At 54.8% G+C, this 17,739-nt stretch overlaps 3 protein-coding genes across 3 annotated transcripts in view; 1 reads left to right on the top strand and 2 right to left on the bottom strand.

Annotated features, from left to right (window-relative positions):
* The window catches only part of COPA (COPI coat complex subunit alpha), a 31,573-nt gene extending 28,708 nt beyond the window's left edge, over positions 1-2,865 (top strand). Inside the window, exon 33 of the mRNA XM_058860242.1 lies at positions 2,475-2,865. Within this exon, the coding sequence (XP_058716225.1) occupies positions 2,475-2,534 (60 nt within the window). The 3' untranslated portion in view covers positions 2,535-2,865. The remainder of the gene's footprint in view (positions 1-2,474) is intronic.
* A 683-nt stretch (positions 2,866-3,548) lies between these two features.
* On the bottom strand, positions 3,549-6,424 carry S100A11 (S100 calcium binding protein A11). The gene is made up of 3 exons (XM_058860244.1): positions 6,294-6,424; positions 4,600-4,737; positions 3,549-3,813 (listed from the first exon to the last, which is right to left on the bottom strand). The coding sequence occupies exons 1-3, from the start codon at positions 6,294-6,296 to the stop codon at positions 3,661-3,663; spliced, it is 294 nt and encodes a 97-aa protein (XP_058716227.1). The 5' UTR covers positions 6,297-6,424; the 3' UTR covers positions 3,549-3,660.
* A 717-nt stretch (positions 6,425-7,141) lies between these two features.
* TCHH (trichohyalin) lies at positions 7,142-13,340 on the bottom strand. The gene is made up of 3 exons (XM_058860207.1): positions 13,203-13,340; positions 9,485-12,400; positions 7,142-8,833 (listed from the first exon to the last, which is right to left on the bottom strand). The coding sequence occupies exons 1-3, from the start codon at positions 13,338-13,340 to the stop codon at positions 7,634-7,636; spliced, it is 4,254 nt and encodes a 1,417-aa protein (XP_058716190.1). The 3' UTR covers positions 7,142-7,633.
* Between the last annotated feature and the right edge of the window lie 4,399 nt (positions 13,341-17,739).

Below are 17,739 nucleotides of genomic sequence, written 5' to 3'. Positions count from 1 at the left end.
TTTTGGTGGGGATATTTTGGGGTTCCTGGAAGGGATTTGGGGTCAAATCAGCGAATTTCCATGAGGGCGGTGGGAGTCGGGCCTGCTCGGTTTGAGGGAGGCTGAGGGGAATCTTATCCATCCATGGAAATATCTCAGATATCCATGGAAATAAGTCAAATATCCATGGAAATGAGTCAAATATCCATGGAAATATCTCTAATATCCCAAAAAAATCTCTTCTCTGTGAGGGAATTTGGGCTCTGGAGTGGTTTTTTCCACAAGAGAGGCCTGTGGGAGTCGGGCCTGCTCGGTTTGAGGGAGGCAGAGGGGAATCTTATCCATCCATGGAAATATCTCAAATATCCGTGGAAATATTTCAGATATCCGTGGAAATAAGTCAAATATTCATGGAAATAAGTCAGATATCCATGGAAATAAGTCAAATATTCATGGAAATATCTCCAATATCCCCAAAAATCTCTCCCCTGTTTTGCCCACAAGGGAGGCCTGTGGGAGTCAGGCCTGGTCGGTTTGAGGGAGGCTGAGGGGGGGATCTGATTTCCATGGAAATAAGTCAAATATTCATGGAAATAAGTTAAATATCTGGGGAAATGAGTCAAATATTCATGGAAATAAGTCAAATATCTGTGGAGATATCTCAAATATCCATGGAAATATCTCAAATATCCCCAAAAATCTCTCCTCTGTTTTTCCCACAAGGCCTGTGGGAGTCGGGCCTGCTCGGTTAGGGGGAGGCTGAGGGGAATCTTATCCATCCATGGAAATATCTCAAATATCCGTGGAAATATCTCAGATATCCGTGGAAATAAGTCAAATATTCATGGAAATATCTCCAATATCCCCAAAAATCTCTCCCCTGTTTTGCCCACAAGGGAGGCCTGTGGGAGTCGGGCCTGCTCGGTTTGGGGGAGGCTGAGGTGGGATCTGATTTCCATGGAAATAAGTCAAATATTCATGGAAATAAGTTAAATATCTGGGGAAATGAGTCAAATATTCATGGAAATAAGTCAGATATTCATGGAAATAAGTCAAATATTCATGGAAATATCTCCAATATCCCCAAAAATCTCTCCTCTGTTTTGCCCACAAGGCCTGTGGGAGTCGGGCCTGCTCGGTTTGGGGGAGGCTGAGGGGAATCTTATCCATCCATGGAAATATCTCAAATATCCATGGAAATATCTCAGATATCTGTGGAAATAAGTCAAATATCCATGGAAATAAGTCAAATATTCATGGAAATATCTCCAATATCCCCAAAAATCTCTCCCCTGTTTTACCCACAAGAGAGGCCTGTGGGAGTCGGGCCTGGTCAGTTTGAGGGAGGCTGAGGGGGGATCTGATTTCCATGGAAATAAGTCAAATATTCATGGAAATAAGTTAAATATCTGGGGAAATGAGTCAAATATTCATGGAAATAAGTCAAATATCTGTGGAGATATCTCAAATATCCATGGAAATATCTCCAATATCCCCAAAAATCTCTCCTCTGTTTTTCCCACAAGGCCTGTGGGAGTCGGGCCTGCTCGGTTTGAGGGAGGCTGAGGGGGGATCTTATCCATCCATGGAAATATCTCCAATATCCCCTGAAATCTCTCAGATTTCCACCCAAATCCCTCAAATTCACACCCAAATCCCTCAAATTCACACCCAAATCCCACCAGGGTGGTCTGAGGATGCTCCCAGACCTTTCCCAGTGCTCCCAGCACAGGCCCAGGAGCAACAGCCACAAACCCAACCCCTAAATCCTGAGTTTTCACCCTTAATTCCCAAATTTTCACTCCTGAATCCCAGATTTTCACCCCTGAATCCCAAATTTTCACCCCTGAATCCCAAATTTTCAGCCCTGAATCCCAGATTTTCACCCCTGAATCCCAGATTTCAGCCCTGAATCCCGAATTTTCACCCCTGAATCCCAAATTTTCACCCCTGAATCCCAGATTTTCAGCCCTGAATCCCAGATTTTCAGCCCTGAATCCCAGATTTTCAGCCCTGAATCCCAGATTTTCAGCCCTGAATCCCAGATTTTCACTCCTGAATCCCAGATTTTCAGCCCTGAATCCCAAATTTTCACCCCTGAATCCCAGATTTTCAGCCCTGAATCCCAGATTTTCAGCCCTGAATCCCAGATTTCAGCCCTGAATCCCAGATTTTCACCCCTGAATCCCAGATTTTCACCCCTGAATCCCAGATTTCACTCCTGAATCCCAGATTTTCACCCCTGAATCCCAGATTTTCACCCCTGAATCCCAGATTTCACTCCTGAATCCCAGATTTTCACCCCTGAATCCCAGATTTCAGCCCTGAATCCCAAATTTTCACCCCTGAATCCCAGATTTTCACCCCTGAATCCCAAATTTTCAGCCCTGAATCCCAGATTTTCACCCCTGAATCCCAGATTTTCACCCCTGAATCCCAGATTTCACCCCTGAATCCCAAATTTTCAGCCCTGAATCCTCTCTTTGTCCCTGCAGGTGACGGAGATCGGGAAGGACGTGCTGGGGCTGCGCATCAGCCCCCTCCAGTTCCGCTAGGAATTCTCCTGGATCAGGAAATTCCCACTCCTCATTCCAGCTTTGGCCATTCCCATCCTCTTTTCCAGGTTTTTCCTCACTTTTAGCAGGAATTTTTCTTCTCCTTGTCCCCAGACCGGTTTTCCTGCGCTTTTATCCCAAATCCTGGTTTGGGAACCACCTCTGCTCCCCTTAAAACCCCAAAAAACTTGGAAAAGCCGGGATTGGCTCCGTAAATCCCCAATCCAGGGAACCCCTGCTCCCTCTGGAAGCGGCTCCGTGTCCGATGACTCCTTAAGTCGTGGCCACTTAATGAGCTCCCCTCGTTAATAAAGTTTGTTAATTACCTGGATTTTCCTGCTTTGGAGATCACACCCAAAAAAAATTGGGATTTTATCCCCGTTCCCAGCTCTGGGAATGCTCCTGAGGATGGGAAGGGTTTGGAGCCGGGTGTGTTAATTAGTGGGGTGTAATTAGCGTCCCAATTAACCCCCAGGGCTCGTCCTGGTGTTTTGTCCTCTGGAATTCCCAGGTTTGGCCCCAGGGCATGGAAAAGGCCCCGGGATTCCCGAATTTTGGGTGGATTCCGGTGCCTGGAGGGGGGAGAGGGATGGGAATCCACAGCGGGGAGGATTCAGGGATGCAATTCCAGGGATTTTCCCGCTGGGAATGTCCAGGGCTTGGATTGAGGGGCTGGAAGTGCCCAGGGAGCGGCGGGAGAAGGTTCTGGAAAATCCTGGGGGGGCTCAGGGGGATCCAGGGGGGAATTCCGGGATTTTCCAGCGGGAATTTGGGATCTGATCCCAGGGAACGGCCTCGAGCTGGGCCAGGGTGGGAAATTTGGGAATAATTGGGTCATTTGGGATGATTTTTCCATGGAAAAAAGGGTTTGGGAACTGCTTGAAGGGACTCAGGGAGGGTTGGATCCCCATCCCTGCAGGGAATTCCTGGAATTTGGAGCGGATAATCCCGGAATCCCTCGGGATCGGCGCCGTTTTCCCGACAAATCCCGGGGCATTAAACCTTTTATTTATCCAAAAAAAAAAAATCATTTATCCTTTATCCTTTTCCCAAAAAAATTAAAAAAGGGGAACGGGGCCATTCCCTGGATTCCAGCGTTGCGAGGACGGCTCCGGAGGCTCCGGATTTAGGGATTTTGGGGTTTGAGGAGCAGGGAATCGTGGCAGGCCACGGCGATGCCCCCGATGAGGTTGAGGAATTCCTGGAAATCCAACTGCCCGTCGCTGTTCATGTCCAGCTTCTTCATCATCCTGTCCACCACGCCCGGGTCCTTCTGGTTCTGAGGGGGGGAAAAAATGGGAATTGCTGCTTGGAATGAGGTTCGGGAATTCCCTGTCCAGGCTGGGAGGGTTTGGGATGGGAAAATCCTGGAATCTCCCCGGTGGGTGATGTTCCCGTGATCCCATCCCGATCCCAATCTGGGACCCCCTGGATCATCCCATGGATCCTATGGATTCCATTGATCCCATAAATCCTACCCCATGGATCATCCCATGGATCCCATGGATCCCATCCCATTCCATGATCCCATGGATCCCATCCCAATCCCATCCCATGATCCCATCCCATGGATCCCATCCCAATCTCATGGATCCCATGGATCCCATTGATCCCACCCTGATCCCGAGGATCCTGATCCCGAGGATCCCATCCCAACCCCATGGATCCTATCCCGATCCCAGATCCCAATCCTGAGGATCCCACCCCGATCCCGAGGATCCCACCCCAATCTCGATGATCCCACCCCAATCCCATGGATCCCATCCCAATCCCATTGATTCCACTCTGATCCCGAGGATCCCATCCCAATGATCCCATCCCGATCCCGAGGATCCCACCCCAATCCTGATGATCCCATCCTGATCCCAAGGATCCCACCCCGATCCCGAGGATCCCACCCCGATCCCGAGGATCCCATCCCAATGATCCCATCCCGATCCCGATGATCCCATCCCAATCCCGTGGATCCCACCCTGATCCCGAGGATCCCATCCCAATGATCCCATCCCGATCCCGATGATCCCACCCCGATCCCGCGGATCCCGACGCTCCCGTCCCCGCTCACCTTGGTGAAGGCGGCCAGCTCGGTGTCCATGAAGGCTCGGAATTCCCGCTTGGAGAGGGATCCGGGGCTGCCCTCGCGGCCGGCGTAGCGCTGGAACACGGCCAGCAGCGACTCGATGCAGCGCTCCGTCTCCGTGGGCTGCGGGATCGGGAAGGGATCGGGAAGGGATCGGGAAAGGATCGGGAAAGGATCGGGAATGGATCAGGAAGGGATCAGGAAAGGATCAGGAAAGGATCGGGAAGGGATCGGGAAGGGATCAGGAAGGGATCGGGATCCACCCCCATCCCGCTTTTCCCGGGAGCTGGGAACCGCCAGAGGAGCCTCCTGGGCATGTTCCAGGAGCAGTTCCAGGATTTTGGGAGCATGGAAAGACCCCTTGAACTCATTCCAGGAGGAATTCCAGGATTTTGGGAGCAGGGAAAGGTCCCTTGTGCTCATTCCAGGTGGAATTCCAGGATTTTGGGAGCAGGGAAGGCCCCCCTGTGCCCATTCCAGGAGGAATTCCAGGATTTTGGGAGCAGGGAAGGCCCCTTGTGCTCATTCCAGGTGGAATTCCAGAATTTTGGGGAGCAGGGAAGAGCCCCCTGTGCCCATTCCAGGTTTTTTGGGAGCAGGGAAGGACCCCTTGAACTCATTCCAGGAGGAATTCCAGGACTTTTGGGAGCAGGGAAGAGCCCCCTGTGCCCATTCCAGATGTTCCAGGAGCAATCCCGGTTTTTTTGGGGATAAGGGAAGGGCTGGAGGAGCCTCCTGTGCCCATTCCAGGTTTTTTGGGAACAGGGAGAGGCCTCCTGTGCCCATTCCAGATGTTCCAGGAGCAATCCCGGTTTTTTTTCGGGATAAGGGAAGGGCTGGAGGAGCCTCCTGTGCCCATTCCAAGTGTGCCAGGAGCAATCCCGGTTTTTTCGGGATGAGGGAAGGGCTGGAGGAGCCTCCTGTGCCCATTCCAGATGTTCCAGGAGCAATCCCGGTTTTTTTTCGGGATGAGGGAAGGGCTGGAGGAGCCTCCTGTGCCCATTCCAAGTGTGCCAGGAGCAATCCCGGTTTTTTTCGGGATGAGGGAAGGGCTGGAGGAGCCTCCTGTGCCCATTCCAAGTGTGCCAGGAGCAATCCCGGTTTTTTTCGGGATGAGGGAAGGGCTCAGCCGGACCCGTCCCGCCGCATTTTTCCCGGGATTTCGCTCCTTGGCCCAGCCTGGAAATTCCCTGGGGAGGTTTCGGATCCAACGCGGAACTGGGAAAGGCCCGGGCTGGATCCGCCCTCTGGACGAGGCGGATTTTTGGGAGAAAATCCCGATTTTCCCCATTTCTCCCCCCTGCCCCTCTCGGTTTCTCACCCATTTTCCCAGTTTTTCTCCTTTTTTCCCAGATTTTTCCCTGTTCCACCCCCCCTGTTTTTCCCTGTTTCCGCCCCCCATTTTTCCCAGTTTTTCCTGGTTTTCCCCCCGTTTCTTTCCCTGTTTTCCCACCCCGTTTATCCCCTGTTTTTCCCCCCGTTTTTCCCTGTTTTTTCCCCGTTTTCCCCCCTGGTTTTTCCCTGTTTTTTCCCTGTTTTCCCCCCATTTCCCTCCCCCGTTTTTCCTTCCCCCGGGACCATTCCCTGCCCTCTCCCCACTCCAATTCCCACAATTTTTGCGGGATATAAAATCTCTTTTCCCACCCTCCCCGCATTCCCGGGAATCGCGGCTCCCTCACCATGGCTGGGACCCGCTCGAGGTTGGAATTGTTGGATCAGGAAAAGAACTCGGGGAAAAAAAAGAGAACTCGGGGAGCCCCGCCCGGGCTGAGTCAGAGTTGGGCAATTCCCGTTTCCAGCGGCAACCGCGGCTCCTCCCGAGCCTCTGGAATGCGCCGCGCCCTTCGCAAAAACCCTCCTGGGGCGGGCGGGAATCCCAAAAAAATCAGGGGGAGACTGGGAAAAAAAGGGGAAAAAATCACAAAATGTTCAGGGGGACGCTGGGGGAAAAGGGGGAAATTTTTCCCTAAAAATCTGCAGGGGGAGACTGGGGGGAAAAAGGGGGGAAAATCCCAAAAATCTGCAGGGGAAGGCTGGGGGAAAAAAGGAGGAAAAATTCCAAAAATCTGCAGGGGGAGACTGGGGGGAAAAAGGGGGGAAAATCCCAGAATTTTCAGGGGGGACTGGGGAAAAATCTCGAAAATTTTCAGGGGGGACTGGAGAAGGAAAAAGGGGAAAATCCCCAAAATCTCTGGAGGGGATTCCTGGAGGAGGGAGGAGGGAAAATCAGGGATGGGGATGAGTTTGGGGATCCCGGGAATTCCCAGCGGGACTCGGAGCAGGAAAAAGTGGGGGAAGAACCCCGGGATGAACTTGGAACGTGAGACTTGAACTGGGAATGTCGGATTCCAACTGGGAATGTCTGATCCTGACTGGGAATGTCAGATCCCAGCTGGGAATGTCAGATCCCAGCTGGGAATGTCGGATTCCAACAGGGAATGTCAGATCCCAACTGGGAATGCCGGATCCCAGTTCTCCCAGCCCCCCCGGAACGAGACGCTCGCAGCTGCTGCAGGAATCAGCCGTTTATTCCCATTTTCCATGCGACAAAAAGGAAGGAAAAGGAAAAGGAGGAGAAGGAGAATCCCCCACCCACCACCAGCACCCTGCGGCCGCCCCAAATCCCCGAGCCTGGAGCTGGAATCCCGCTGGAATTCCGCTGGAATCGAGGCTGGAAAGGTTTTTCCCAGCCTCCAGGATTTCCAGGCCCCCAAATCGGGAATTCTTTGGAGTTTCGCGGCAGAAGCCGAGAGGAGCCGCAGCCCCGGGGCTGGGAGGAGCTGGAGCGACACCCCAGGGTGCACAAAAGGGACAAAGGACTCCAATTAGAGCAGAAAAAGTGATTAAATATCGAGGGAAACACCCGGCAGGGAGGCGGAAACTCCGGATCCGGAGGGATCTCGCTTCCCGCTGGGGATTTATCCCAGGGAAAAGCCCCCAAACCCCGCTGGACACCCCGGGATCCTTCAGAGGTGCCGCTCAGAAGGACCTGGAGGCTCCAGGGAGATGCGGATTCCCCTCAGGATGTCTTGGATTCATCCCTGGGGCGGCTCGGAGCCTCCTGCGAGGGCTCCTGGCCCTGCTTGGTGCCACCTTCCCGAGAAAGCTGGGAATTGCCGGATTCCCGGCCGCTCCTCTTGCTGGATTCCTCCTCGGGAGCCTCCTCATCCTCCTGGATTCCCTCTCCGCGGCTCTCCCCGGGATCTCTGCGCTCCGGATCGCGACATTCCCGAGCCTCGGGAGCCGGGGGGCAGCTCCTGGCCTCGCTGTCCCCTCGGTCCCTCCGGGGCTCCCTCGGGACCTTCTGGGACCCCTCACCCCGGGGCTGCTCCTCGGCGACCTCGGGGCGCCTCCGGAGCTCCTGCGACTTCACCGCCTCCTCCCGGGCTCCATCCTTCACCTCCCTCCCGGCTCTTTCCCGGGGCTCATCCACATCCTGGGGTTTTTCCAGGGATTTGGTGGCCCTGGGCTGCGGCTCGGGGCGGTGGCTCGGGGACACGGAGCAGGGCTGGCCGCGCTGGTGGCACACGATCTCGTAGGTGGCGGCTTTGGGCTCAGCCCGGTTCTGGATCACATGAACCAGGTACGCGATGCTCGAAGGCTCCGGGGCCCCGGGGAGCAGCCGGACCTCGGGCCGGAGCTCGGGCTCAGCGGGGCGGTACCGGACCCTGAGGTCACTGACGGGCGCCTCCTGACCCGGGGGGCAGAGATTGCCGCTGTCCACATCCAGGCTCTGGTACCGCCACGATCCCCGCTCCAGCTCCTCCTCCTCCTCTTCTTCCTCCAGGACCTCCAGCCGGATCTCCTGGCCAGCGTCTCTCCTCTCCCTGCTGGGCTCTTCTGCCTCCCTGTCCCGAGTGCGGCGCTCAGAGACCTCCAGATCCCGTTCCCGATGGATTCTCCTCTCCCTCACAGCTCCTTCCCTCTCTCTCACCCGGGAAATTCTCCTCTCTGCTTCTTCTCCTGCTTCTTCCTCCTCCTCACAGGGTCGTTCTCTTCTTCTCAGTTCATCACCTCGCTCTCTGATCTCACGGCGCACTTTGACTTCAGCTTCTGCCACTGAGGTCTCTCTGTCCCTCTCGTACCTCAGAGTTCCTCTTTGTTCTCTCCTCCCATCTTCTTCAGCCTCACGAATTTCCCGTTCTCGTCTCTCCCGTGGCTCTCTCCGGCTGATTGTGGCTTCTTCTCCCTCCCTGTCCCGAGTGCGGCGCTCTGAGATCTCCAGATCCCGTTCCTGATCCACTCTCCTCTCCCTCACGATCTCTTCCCTCTCCCTTCTGGGGCAGATTCTTCTTTCTTCCTCCTCCTCACAGGGTCGTTCTCTTCTTCTCAGCTCCTCTCGTGGTTCCCGGATCTCACGGCGCACTTTGACTTCAGCTTCAGCTTCTGCCACTGAGGTTTCTCTTCTCCTTTCATAAATTCTTTGTTCTCTCCTTGCATCTTCTTCAGCCTCACGAATTTCCCGCTCTCGTCTCTCCCGTGGCTCTCTCAGGTCGATCACAGCCTCTCGTTCCTCCCTGTCCCGAGTGCGGAGCTCAGAGACCTCCAGCTCCCGCTGTCGATCACTTCTCCTCTCCCTCACGATCTCTTCCCTCTCCCTTCTGGGGAAAATTCTTCTTTCTTCCTCCTCCTCACAGGGTCGTTCTCTTCTTCTCCGCTCCTCCCCTCGCTCTCTGATCTCACGGCGCACTTTGACTTCGGCTTCTGCCACTGAGGTCTCTCTGTCCCTCTCGTACCTCAGAGTTTCTCTTTGTTCTCTCCTTGCATCTTCTTCAGCCTCACGAATTTCCCGCTCTCGTCTCTCCCGTGTTTCTCTCCGGATTCTGTCAACGGCTTCTGCCTCCCTGTCCCGAGTGCGGCGCGCAGAGACCTCCAGATCCCGTTCCCGATGGATTCTCCTCTCCCTCACAGCTCCTTCCCTCTCTCTCACCCGGGAAATTCTCCTCTCTGCTTCTTCTCCTGCTTCTTCCTCCTCCTCACAGGGACGTTCTCTTCTTCTCAGTTCATCACCTCGCTCTCTGATCTCACGGCGCACTTTGACTTCAGCTTCTGCCACTGAGGTTTCTCCTCTCCTTTCATAAATTCCTCGTTCTCTCCTTGCATCTTCTTCAGCCTCACGAATTTTCCGCTCTCGTCTCTCCCGTGGCTCTCTCAGGTCGATCACAGCCTCTCGTTCCTCCCTGTCCCGCTCAGAGACCTCCAGATCCCGTTGCCGATGGATTCTCCTCTCCCTCACAGCTCCTTCCCTCTCTCTCACCCGGGAAATTCTCCTCTCTGCTTCTTCTCCTGCTTCTTCCTCCTCCTCACAGGGTCGTTCTCTTCTTCTCAGCTCCTCCCCTCGCTCTCTGATCTCACGGCGCACTTTGACTTCGGCTTCTGCCACTGAGGTCTCTCTGTCCCTCTCGTACCTCAGAGTTCCTCTTTGTTCTCTCCTCACATCTTCTTCAGCCTCACGAATTTCCCGCTCTCGTCTCTCCCGTGGCTCTCTCAGGTCGATCACAGCCTCTCGTTCCTCCCTGTCCCGAGTGCGGCGCTCAGAGACCTCCAGATCCCTCTGTCGATCACTTCTCCTCTCCCTCACGATCTCTTCCCTCTCCCTTCTGGGGCAGATTCTTCTTTCTTCCTCCTCCTCACAGGGTCGTTCTCTTCTTCTCAGCTCCTCTCGTGGTTCCCGGATCTCACGGCACACTTTGACTTCAGCTTCAGCTTCTGCCACTGAGGTTTCTCTTCTCCTTTCATAAATTCCTCGTTCTCTCCTCCCATCTTCTTCAGCCTCATGAATTTCCCGCTCTCGTCTCTCCCGTGGCTCTCTCAGGTCGATCACAGCCTCTCGTTCCTCCCTGTCCCGAGTGCGGCGCTCAGAGACCTCCAGCTCCCGCTGTCGATCACTTCTCCTCTCCCTCAGGGGCTCTTCCCTCTCCCTTCTGGGGCAGATTCTTCTTTCTTCCTCCTCACAGGAGACATCACAGGGACGTTCTCTCCTTCTCAGCTCCTCCCCTCGCTCTCTGATCTCACGGTGCACTTTGACTTCAGCTTCAGCTTCTGCCACTGAGGTTTCTCTTCTCCTTTCATAAATTCTTTGTTCTCTTCTTGCATCTTCTTCAGCCTCACGAATTTCCCGCTCTCGTCTCTCCCGTGGCTCTCTCAGGTCGATCACAGCCTCTCGTTCCTCCCTGTCCCGAGTGCGGCGCTCAGAGACCTCCAGATCCCGTTCCCGATGGATTCTCCTCTCCCTCAGGGCTCCTTCCCTCTCTCTCACCCGGGAAATTCTCTCTGCTGCTTCTCCTGCTTCTTCCTCCTCCTCACAGGGACGTTCCCTTCTTCTCCGCTCCTCCCCTCGCTCTCGGGTGTCACGGCGCACTTTGACTTCGGCTTCAGCCACTGAGGTTTCTCTGTCCCTCTCGTACCTCAGAGTTCCTCTTTGTTCTCTTCTTGCATCTTCTTCAGCCTCACGAATTTCCCGCTCTCGTCTCTCCCGTGGCTCTCTCAGGTCGATCACAGCCTCTCGTTCCTCCCTGTCCCGAGTGCGGCGCTCAGAGATCTCCAGATCCCGTTCCTGATCCTCTCTCCTCTCCCTCACGATCTCTTCCCTCTCCCTTCTGGGACAAATCCTTCTGTCTTCCTCCTCCTCACAGGAGACATCACAGGGTCGTTCTCTTCTTCTCAGCTCCTCCCCTCGCTCTCGGGTGTCACGGCGCACTTTGACTTCAGCTTCAGCTTCTGCCACTGAGGTTTCTCTTCTCCTTTCATAAATTCCTCGTTCTCTCCTCCCATCTTCTTCAGCCTCACGAATTTCCCGCTCTCGTCTCTCCCGTGGCTCTCTCAGGTCGATCACAGCCTCTCGTTCCTCCCTGTCCCGAGTGCGGCGCTCTGAGATCTCCAGATCCCGTTCCTGATCCTCTCTCCTCTCTCTCCTTCTCCCTTTTCTTCTGGGATCATCTCTTTCTCCCCTCTCCTGCTCCTCCCGGATCTCCCTTTCCCTTCCTGCCCTTTCCAGCTCCCGTTCCCGCTCTTCTCTCCGCCTGTATCCGCCTTCCCCTGGCTCTGCTCTCCCACGTTCCCCGAGCTCCATCTCTAACGGTTCCTCCAGGAACGTCTGGTGTGGCCTCCTGGACTCCGGGCATTCCTGCTCAGCCACCCGGCATCTTCTCCCTCCCGTCTCTCTTTGTTCCTGCTCTCGCCGGCGGTGGCGGCTCCTCTCTTCCCGCAGCAATTCTGGTTCCCGTGGCCGATTGTCACCTCCTCCATCTGCTCCTCGTGGCCTCTGGCTCCGTTCACCGCGCCCCGGCTCCGGGCGGCTCCACCGCTCCGCCCGCGGTTGGGTTTCTCGGCGTTGCCTGCCCGTCCTCACGTCCGCTGGTTCTTCCTCCTGGAACCTCTCCCGGATCCTCCTTCCCGGCTCCCCGCTCGCTTCCGCGTCCTCCCCGCCACCTTCCTGCTGCTCCCTCCTCCTTCCCTCCGAGATTTCCACCTCCCCGAGCCTGAGGTCTCGCTGCAGCTCCACCTCACGGTTCCTCTCCCGGCTTTGGCGATCTTCCTCCTCCTCTTCCTCCTCCTGGAGCTGCCGGCGGCTCCCTCTGCTCCTGAATTCCGGCTCCCGGAGGGATTTTCCGCCGCTCGGGAGCTTCGTCCTCTGCACCAGGAAGGGGGCCCTGGGCTGGAACCAGAAGCAGCACTTGGCCACCCGGAACACCAGGAGGAGGAACTCGTTAAAGTCGATGTCCCCGTCCCCATCCCACTCCAGGAACTGCAGGATCTTCTCGATGGTCTGAGGGTCGTGTGGCTTCTGCAGGGGGAAGAATAAAACGGGATGGGGGGAAAAAAAGGGGTTTTTGTCTTCCTGGGAAAATGCAAAAAGTGGGAAGAATTGCAGAAACTCTCCTTCTGTCTCTCAGAATTCCACTTTTAGGGCTCAGCCTAAAAGTGAGAATTCATTTTTGCGTCTGTGGGAATTCATTCCCCGTTTTCCTGGTCGCTCCCTGGCTGAAGCTGAGGAGCTCTTTCCTTTTTGGGAGTTCTCCTTTTACAGAAGTGAAAGATTTTTGGGATTTTTGGGATTTTTCCTTTTCCCTGAAGGAAATTCCCCAGCTCATTCTGAAGCTTTTGCCCTTTTTTGTTTTGGTGGCACAATGGGTTGGAGGAGTTGTGGGAGCAGTCACAAAATCCCAGGATTTTGGGAAAGGACTCCAAAATCATTGACTCCAACCTGGGATCCATCACCCAAACCAACATCCCGGAATTCCTCGGACACCCCCAGGGATGGCCACTCCCTGAGCCCCTTCCAAGGCCTGGCCAACCTTTCCAGGAGGGATTTTCCCAAATTTTTCACCCTGAGCCTCCCCTGGCACAGCTCGAGGCCGTTCCCTCTTGTCCTGTCCCTGTTCCCTGGGCTCAGATCCCAAATCCCGGCTGGAAAATCCCCGAATTCCCCCTGGATCCCCCTTTCCTCCAGGCTGAGCCCCCCCAGCTCCCTCAGGATCCCCCAGACCCAGCACAAAGCACCCCAACCTTTGGTGGAACCCTCCCCATTCCCTTTCCGGAGGAGATTTTTCCCTTCCTGCATCCCAACCCTTCCCGGCCGCGCTCACCACGAGGGAATCCGCGAATTCCCTCTGGATCAGCTCCCTCATCCTCCCGCGGCTGAGCCCGGAGCCGTCCCCGTGGCCCCGGGCGTGCTGCTGGAAGACGCCGACGATGGTGGCGATGCTGTCCAAGAACGGGGACATCCTGCAGATCCGAGCGAGCCTGGAGGGGGACAGGGGCACGGCACGGGATGCGGGATTCCCTCGGGAAGAGGGAGGAGAATTCCCAGCTCCCAGTTCCCCGCCGGGAGCACGTCCCGGGGTTTTAGTGGGATGGGGAGTGGCCTCCGGCTCCGCCACCGAGGCGTTTGGGTGACGTTGGAGCGGGAACGGTGACGGGGGCGCGGCGGTGGTGACTCAGGGGGTGCCCCCGGATCCTGCCCCGTGGAATTATCCATGGATATTCCCATTATTTCCTTGGAATGGGCCCTGAGGGTTGCCCAATCCAACCCCTCTGCTGCCCAGGGAGGTCTTTAAAGTCTCCATGGAGCTTCTCCCCTCCAGGGGAACCTTTCCAAGCTCTCCCAACCTCTCCCCAGCCCTTGGAGCATCTCCGTGGCCTCATTCCAGGAGCTCCTGATGTTCCCAGGATCCGTCCCTGTGATCCCGGCGAGAGGAGCCTCAACCCAACCCAAGACAAGATCTGGGGCAGAGACCTCAAAAGCTGCGCCTGGAAACCTCCAAAGCCTCCTCCTTCCCTCCTTCCTTCCTTGTGGCATCCCCGGGCCTCCCGTCGGGAACATCCCTGCCCGATCTGATCCCGGGGAGCTGCTCCGTGCCCCATTCCCGCCTCCGGAACGTGCCCGGGCACACGAGCGCTCCCTGCCCCTCGGAAATGCCGGAATTTCCATGGAAAGGGAGCCATTTCTCCGCCGGGAGCTGACCCCACACCCAAGGACATCCCCAAACTTCTCCCGTATTCCCTCATGGACAACCCAGCGATTCCAACAGGGAGAAACCCCTCGGTATTCCCAAAAGACACCAATTTTTACCAAAAAATTCCCAATCCCACCGGGAACCGCTCTTCCCACTGACCCCAGAGGAGCCGCGGGATCCCCAACACGGGGAACGTTCCCAAGCCAGGGGGACAATCCCGGGAGATCCACTCACCCAAGTCTCCGGCGGGATCCAGCTCCAGCCGGGAGCTGACCCCACCCCCAAGGACATCCCCAAATTCTCCCGTTTTCCCTCATGGACAACCCAACGATTCCAGCAGGGAGAAACCCCTCGGTATTCCCAAAAAACCCCACCGGGAACCGCTCTTCCCACCCACCCCAGAGGAGCCTCGGGATCCCCAACACGGGGAAACGTTCCCAAGCCAGGGGGACAATCCTGGGAGATCCACTCACCCAAGTCTCCGGCGGGATCCAGCTCCAGCCGGGAGCTGACCCCACCCCCAAGGACATCCCCAAATTCTCCCGTTTTCCCTCATGGACAACCCAACGATTCCAGCAGGGAGAAACCCCTCGGTATTCCCAAAAAACCCCACCGGGAACCGCTCTTCCCACCGACCCCAGAGGAACCCTGGGATCCCCAACAGGGGGAACGTTCCCAACCCAGGGGGACATTCCTGGAACTTCTCCCATATTCCCCCATGGACAACCCAGCAATTCCAGCAGGGAGAAACCCCTCGGTATTCCCAAAAAACACCAATTTTTACCAAAAAATTCCCAATCCCACCGGGAACCGCTCTTCCCACCGACCCCAGAGGAACCCCGGGATCCCCAACACGGGGGAACGTTCCCAACCCAGGGGGACATTCCTGGAACTTCTCCCATATTCCCCCATGGACAACCCAGCAATTCCAGCGGGGAGAAACCCCTCGGTATTCCCAAAAAACCCCACCAGGGTCTTCCCACCGACCCCAGAGGAGCCCCGGGATCCCCAACACGGGGAACATTCCCAAGCCAGGGGGACAATCCCGGGAGATCCACTCACCCAAGTCTCCGGCGGGATCCGGTGGGATTCCTGGGAAGCCGTGCGGAGCCAGGGGAGGACGGGGCTGCTTTTATAGGGTCCCGCGCGGGGTTGGAGAGGAGCCACCCTCTGTGGACGTTGTCCTGATTCATCCTGGGCCGAGCCCAGTCCCAAACGGGTTATTTTGGCTTTATCAACCCTTCCCTATCATTTTCACCCCGAAATAGCAGCGGCTCTCCGGGCCGGTTCCGCCTAATCCTGGAAAATCCTGGCCCGTAAAATCCTTTTACGGTGGCATTTCGTGTTTTATTTTGGTTTTTATTTTTGTTTTGGGAAATCTTGGAAGGGCTCCAGAGCGTAAATGGAGGAGGGTGGATGTTAATGTAAATATTTGTGTTATGGGCGGGGGGGGGGTTAAGTCTTTAACGCGTGCGAAACCACATCAAAAAATAGGAATTAGTATTTTAATTAAATTTATTAAATTCATTAAATTAATTAAATTCAATTGGATTTATTAATTACAGAGGAGAATTTAAGTGCTGACGGCGGCAGAGCTCAGGATGAGCAGATCAGGGACAATCAAGATCTTTATGATCCATAAAATTGGTCCCGCAATTCCAGAGGGGATTTTTGTCTCTTTTTTGTGCATTTCCTTTGGAATTTCAATCCTGAGGTTTGGATCAGGCAAAGGGAAGAAGATTTCAGCCCTAAAATCTGGGTGAAATTCCCAAATCCTGCTGATTTCAGCTCGTGGGACTCCCTTGTGGAGTTTTATTCTTATTTTTAATTCCCATTAATGAGCATTTGGCCGCATTATCCAATATAAAAAATAAAAAATAACCATTTTTAAGCGATGAAATGAATTTTTAAACCAAATTAAATTAATTTTAACTGAATTAAATTAAACTAAACACATTTTTAGATGAATTTAAGGTTTTTGAATGAGGAAATTTGAGTCCATGATGACTTTTCATTGAGAAAAATCACGATAAAACTCCTAACACTAATTAGATGATTTTAATTCCAACTTCGCTGGATTTTAATTAAAAATTAAAACAGAAACCTCTGCTGAGAGGTCGATTAACGCCGAATTTCCTCTGTTTGCCCTCGGGCCGTAATTACCTCACAACCTCCTCATTTTTTAATTTAATCTTGGAGCAGCGAATTAATTAACTCTTCCTTCATTCCCCAGGAACTCGGAGGAAATCGGGGAAAATTCCAGAGCCGGGATTTGGGGACGAGGTGACGGGGACACCACCTGGAGCAGGAACCCGTCCCGCAGCCTCGCCCGTGGCTCACGCTGGGTGTAGGATCCCAATTAATTAACGCCGGTTAATTAATAACCTCAGGGACACTCAGCTCAGGGATCGTCCCCAACGTTCATTTTTGGGCTTTTAATTTTTTTATTTTTTTTTTTTTTTTTTTCTTCCTCGGGGATTTAATTACCCCGGCGCAAATTAGGCCCCACCTGGGCCGTAATGACACCCTTGGGACGCTGTAATTTTGGGGTGGATTTGGGGTGATTATGCAAATCAGGCGGGGCCTGTAACTGTCGGGAATCGCCAGCCCAGGATCCGCGCGGGAGCCGCCGGAATCCGCCTGGGAAAAGGTCCTGGCAGCGCTTTCCCGGCGTTTGGTGACATTCCCGAGGCGGTGACAAAGCTCCGGGCACGTCCCGGTGGCACCGAACCCCCTTTTCCCACCGGGGTTTTCCCCAAAAATGCTTTTCCTGAGGAGAATCCGCTGGGATTTGGGGAAGGAATCGTTCCCCGTGAGGTCCTGGCTCAGGGAATTCCAGGGATTTCCCATCCCTGGAAGTGTCCCAGGCCAGGCTGGATCCACCTGGGAGAGTGGGAGGTGTCCCTTGGATCTTTCAGGATCTTCAAGGTCCCTTCCAACCCTTCAAACCATTCCAGGATTCCCTGGAATCTGGGTGGGATATTTGGGATAAATCCTTCCCTGGCCCTGGGATATTCCACGGATTCCCTGGAAGCGTCCAAGGGTTGGATCCCAGGGAACAGGGCCAGGAAAAGAGGGAACGGCCTCGAGCTGGGCCAGGGGAGGTTCAGGGTGGGAAATTTGGGAAAATCCCTCCTGGAAAAGGGGAAAAGGCCTTGGAAGGGGCTCAGGGAGGTTTGGATCCCATCCCTGGAGGTGTCCAAGGAATTCCTGGAGATTCCCCTGGATGACCAAGGGGGGATTGATCCCAGGATCCCGGCAGGAATTTGGGCAGGAGGGTGGGGAAGAGGACAAATCCGGATCCAGCCTGGCCTTGGACACTTCCAGGGAATCCATGGAATAGCCCAGGGCCAGGGAAGGATTTATCCCAAATATCCCATCCAAACTGGGATTCCAGGGAATCCTGGAATGGTTTGAAGGGTTGGAAGGGACCTTGAAGATCCTGAAAGATCCAAGGGAAACCTCCCACTCTCCCAGGTGGATCCAGCCTGGCCTGGGACACTTCCAGGGATGGGAAATCCATGGAATTCCCTGAGCCAGGACCTCACGGGGAACGATTCCTTCCCCAAATCCCAGCGGATTCTCCTCAGGAAAAGCATTTTTGGGGAAAACCCCGGTGGGAAAAGGGGGTTTGGTGCCACCGGGATGTGCCTGGAGCTTTGTCACC

This window comes from Poecile atricapillus, chromosome 33 (genome assembly GCF_030490865.1).
Source record: "Poecile atricapillus isolate bPoeAtr1 chromosome 33, bPoeAtr1.hap1, whole genome shotgun sequence".
Classification (NCBI taxonomy): Eukaryota; Metazoa; Chordata; class Aves; order Passeriformes; family Paridae; genus Poecile; species Poecile atricapillus.
The sequence above is the reverse complement of the archived record's forward strand: the minus strand, read 5'-3'. Positions and strand labels throughout refer to the sequence as shown.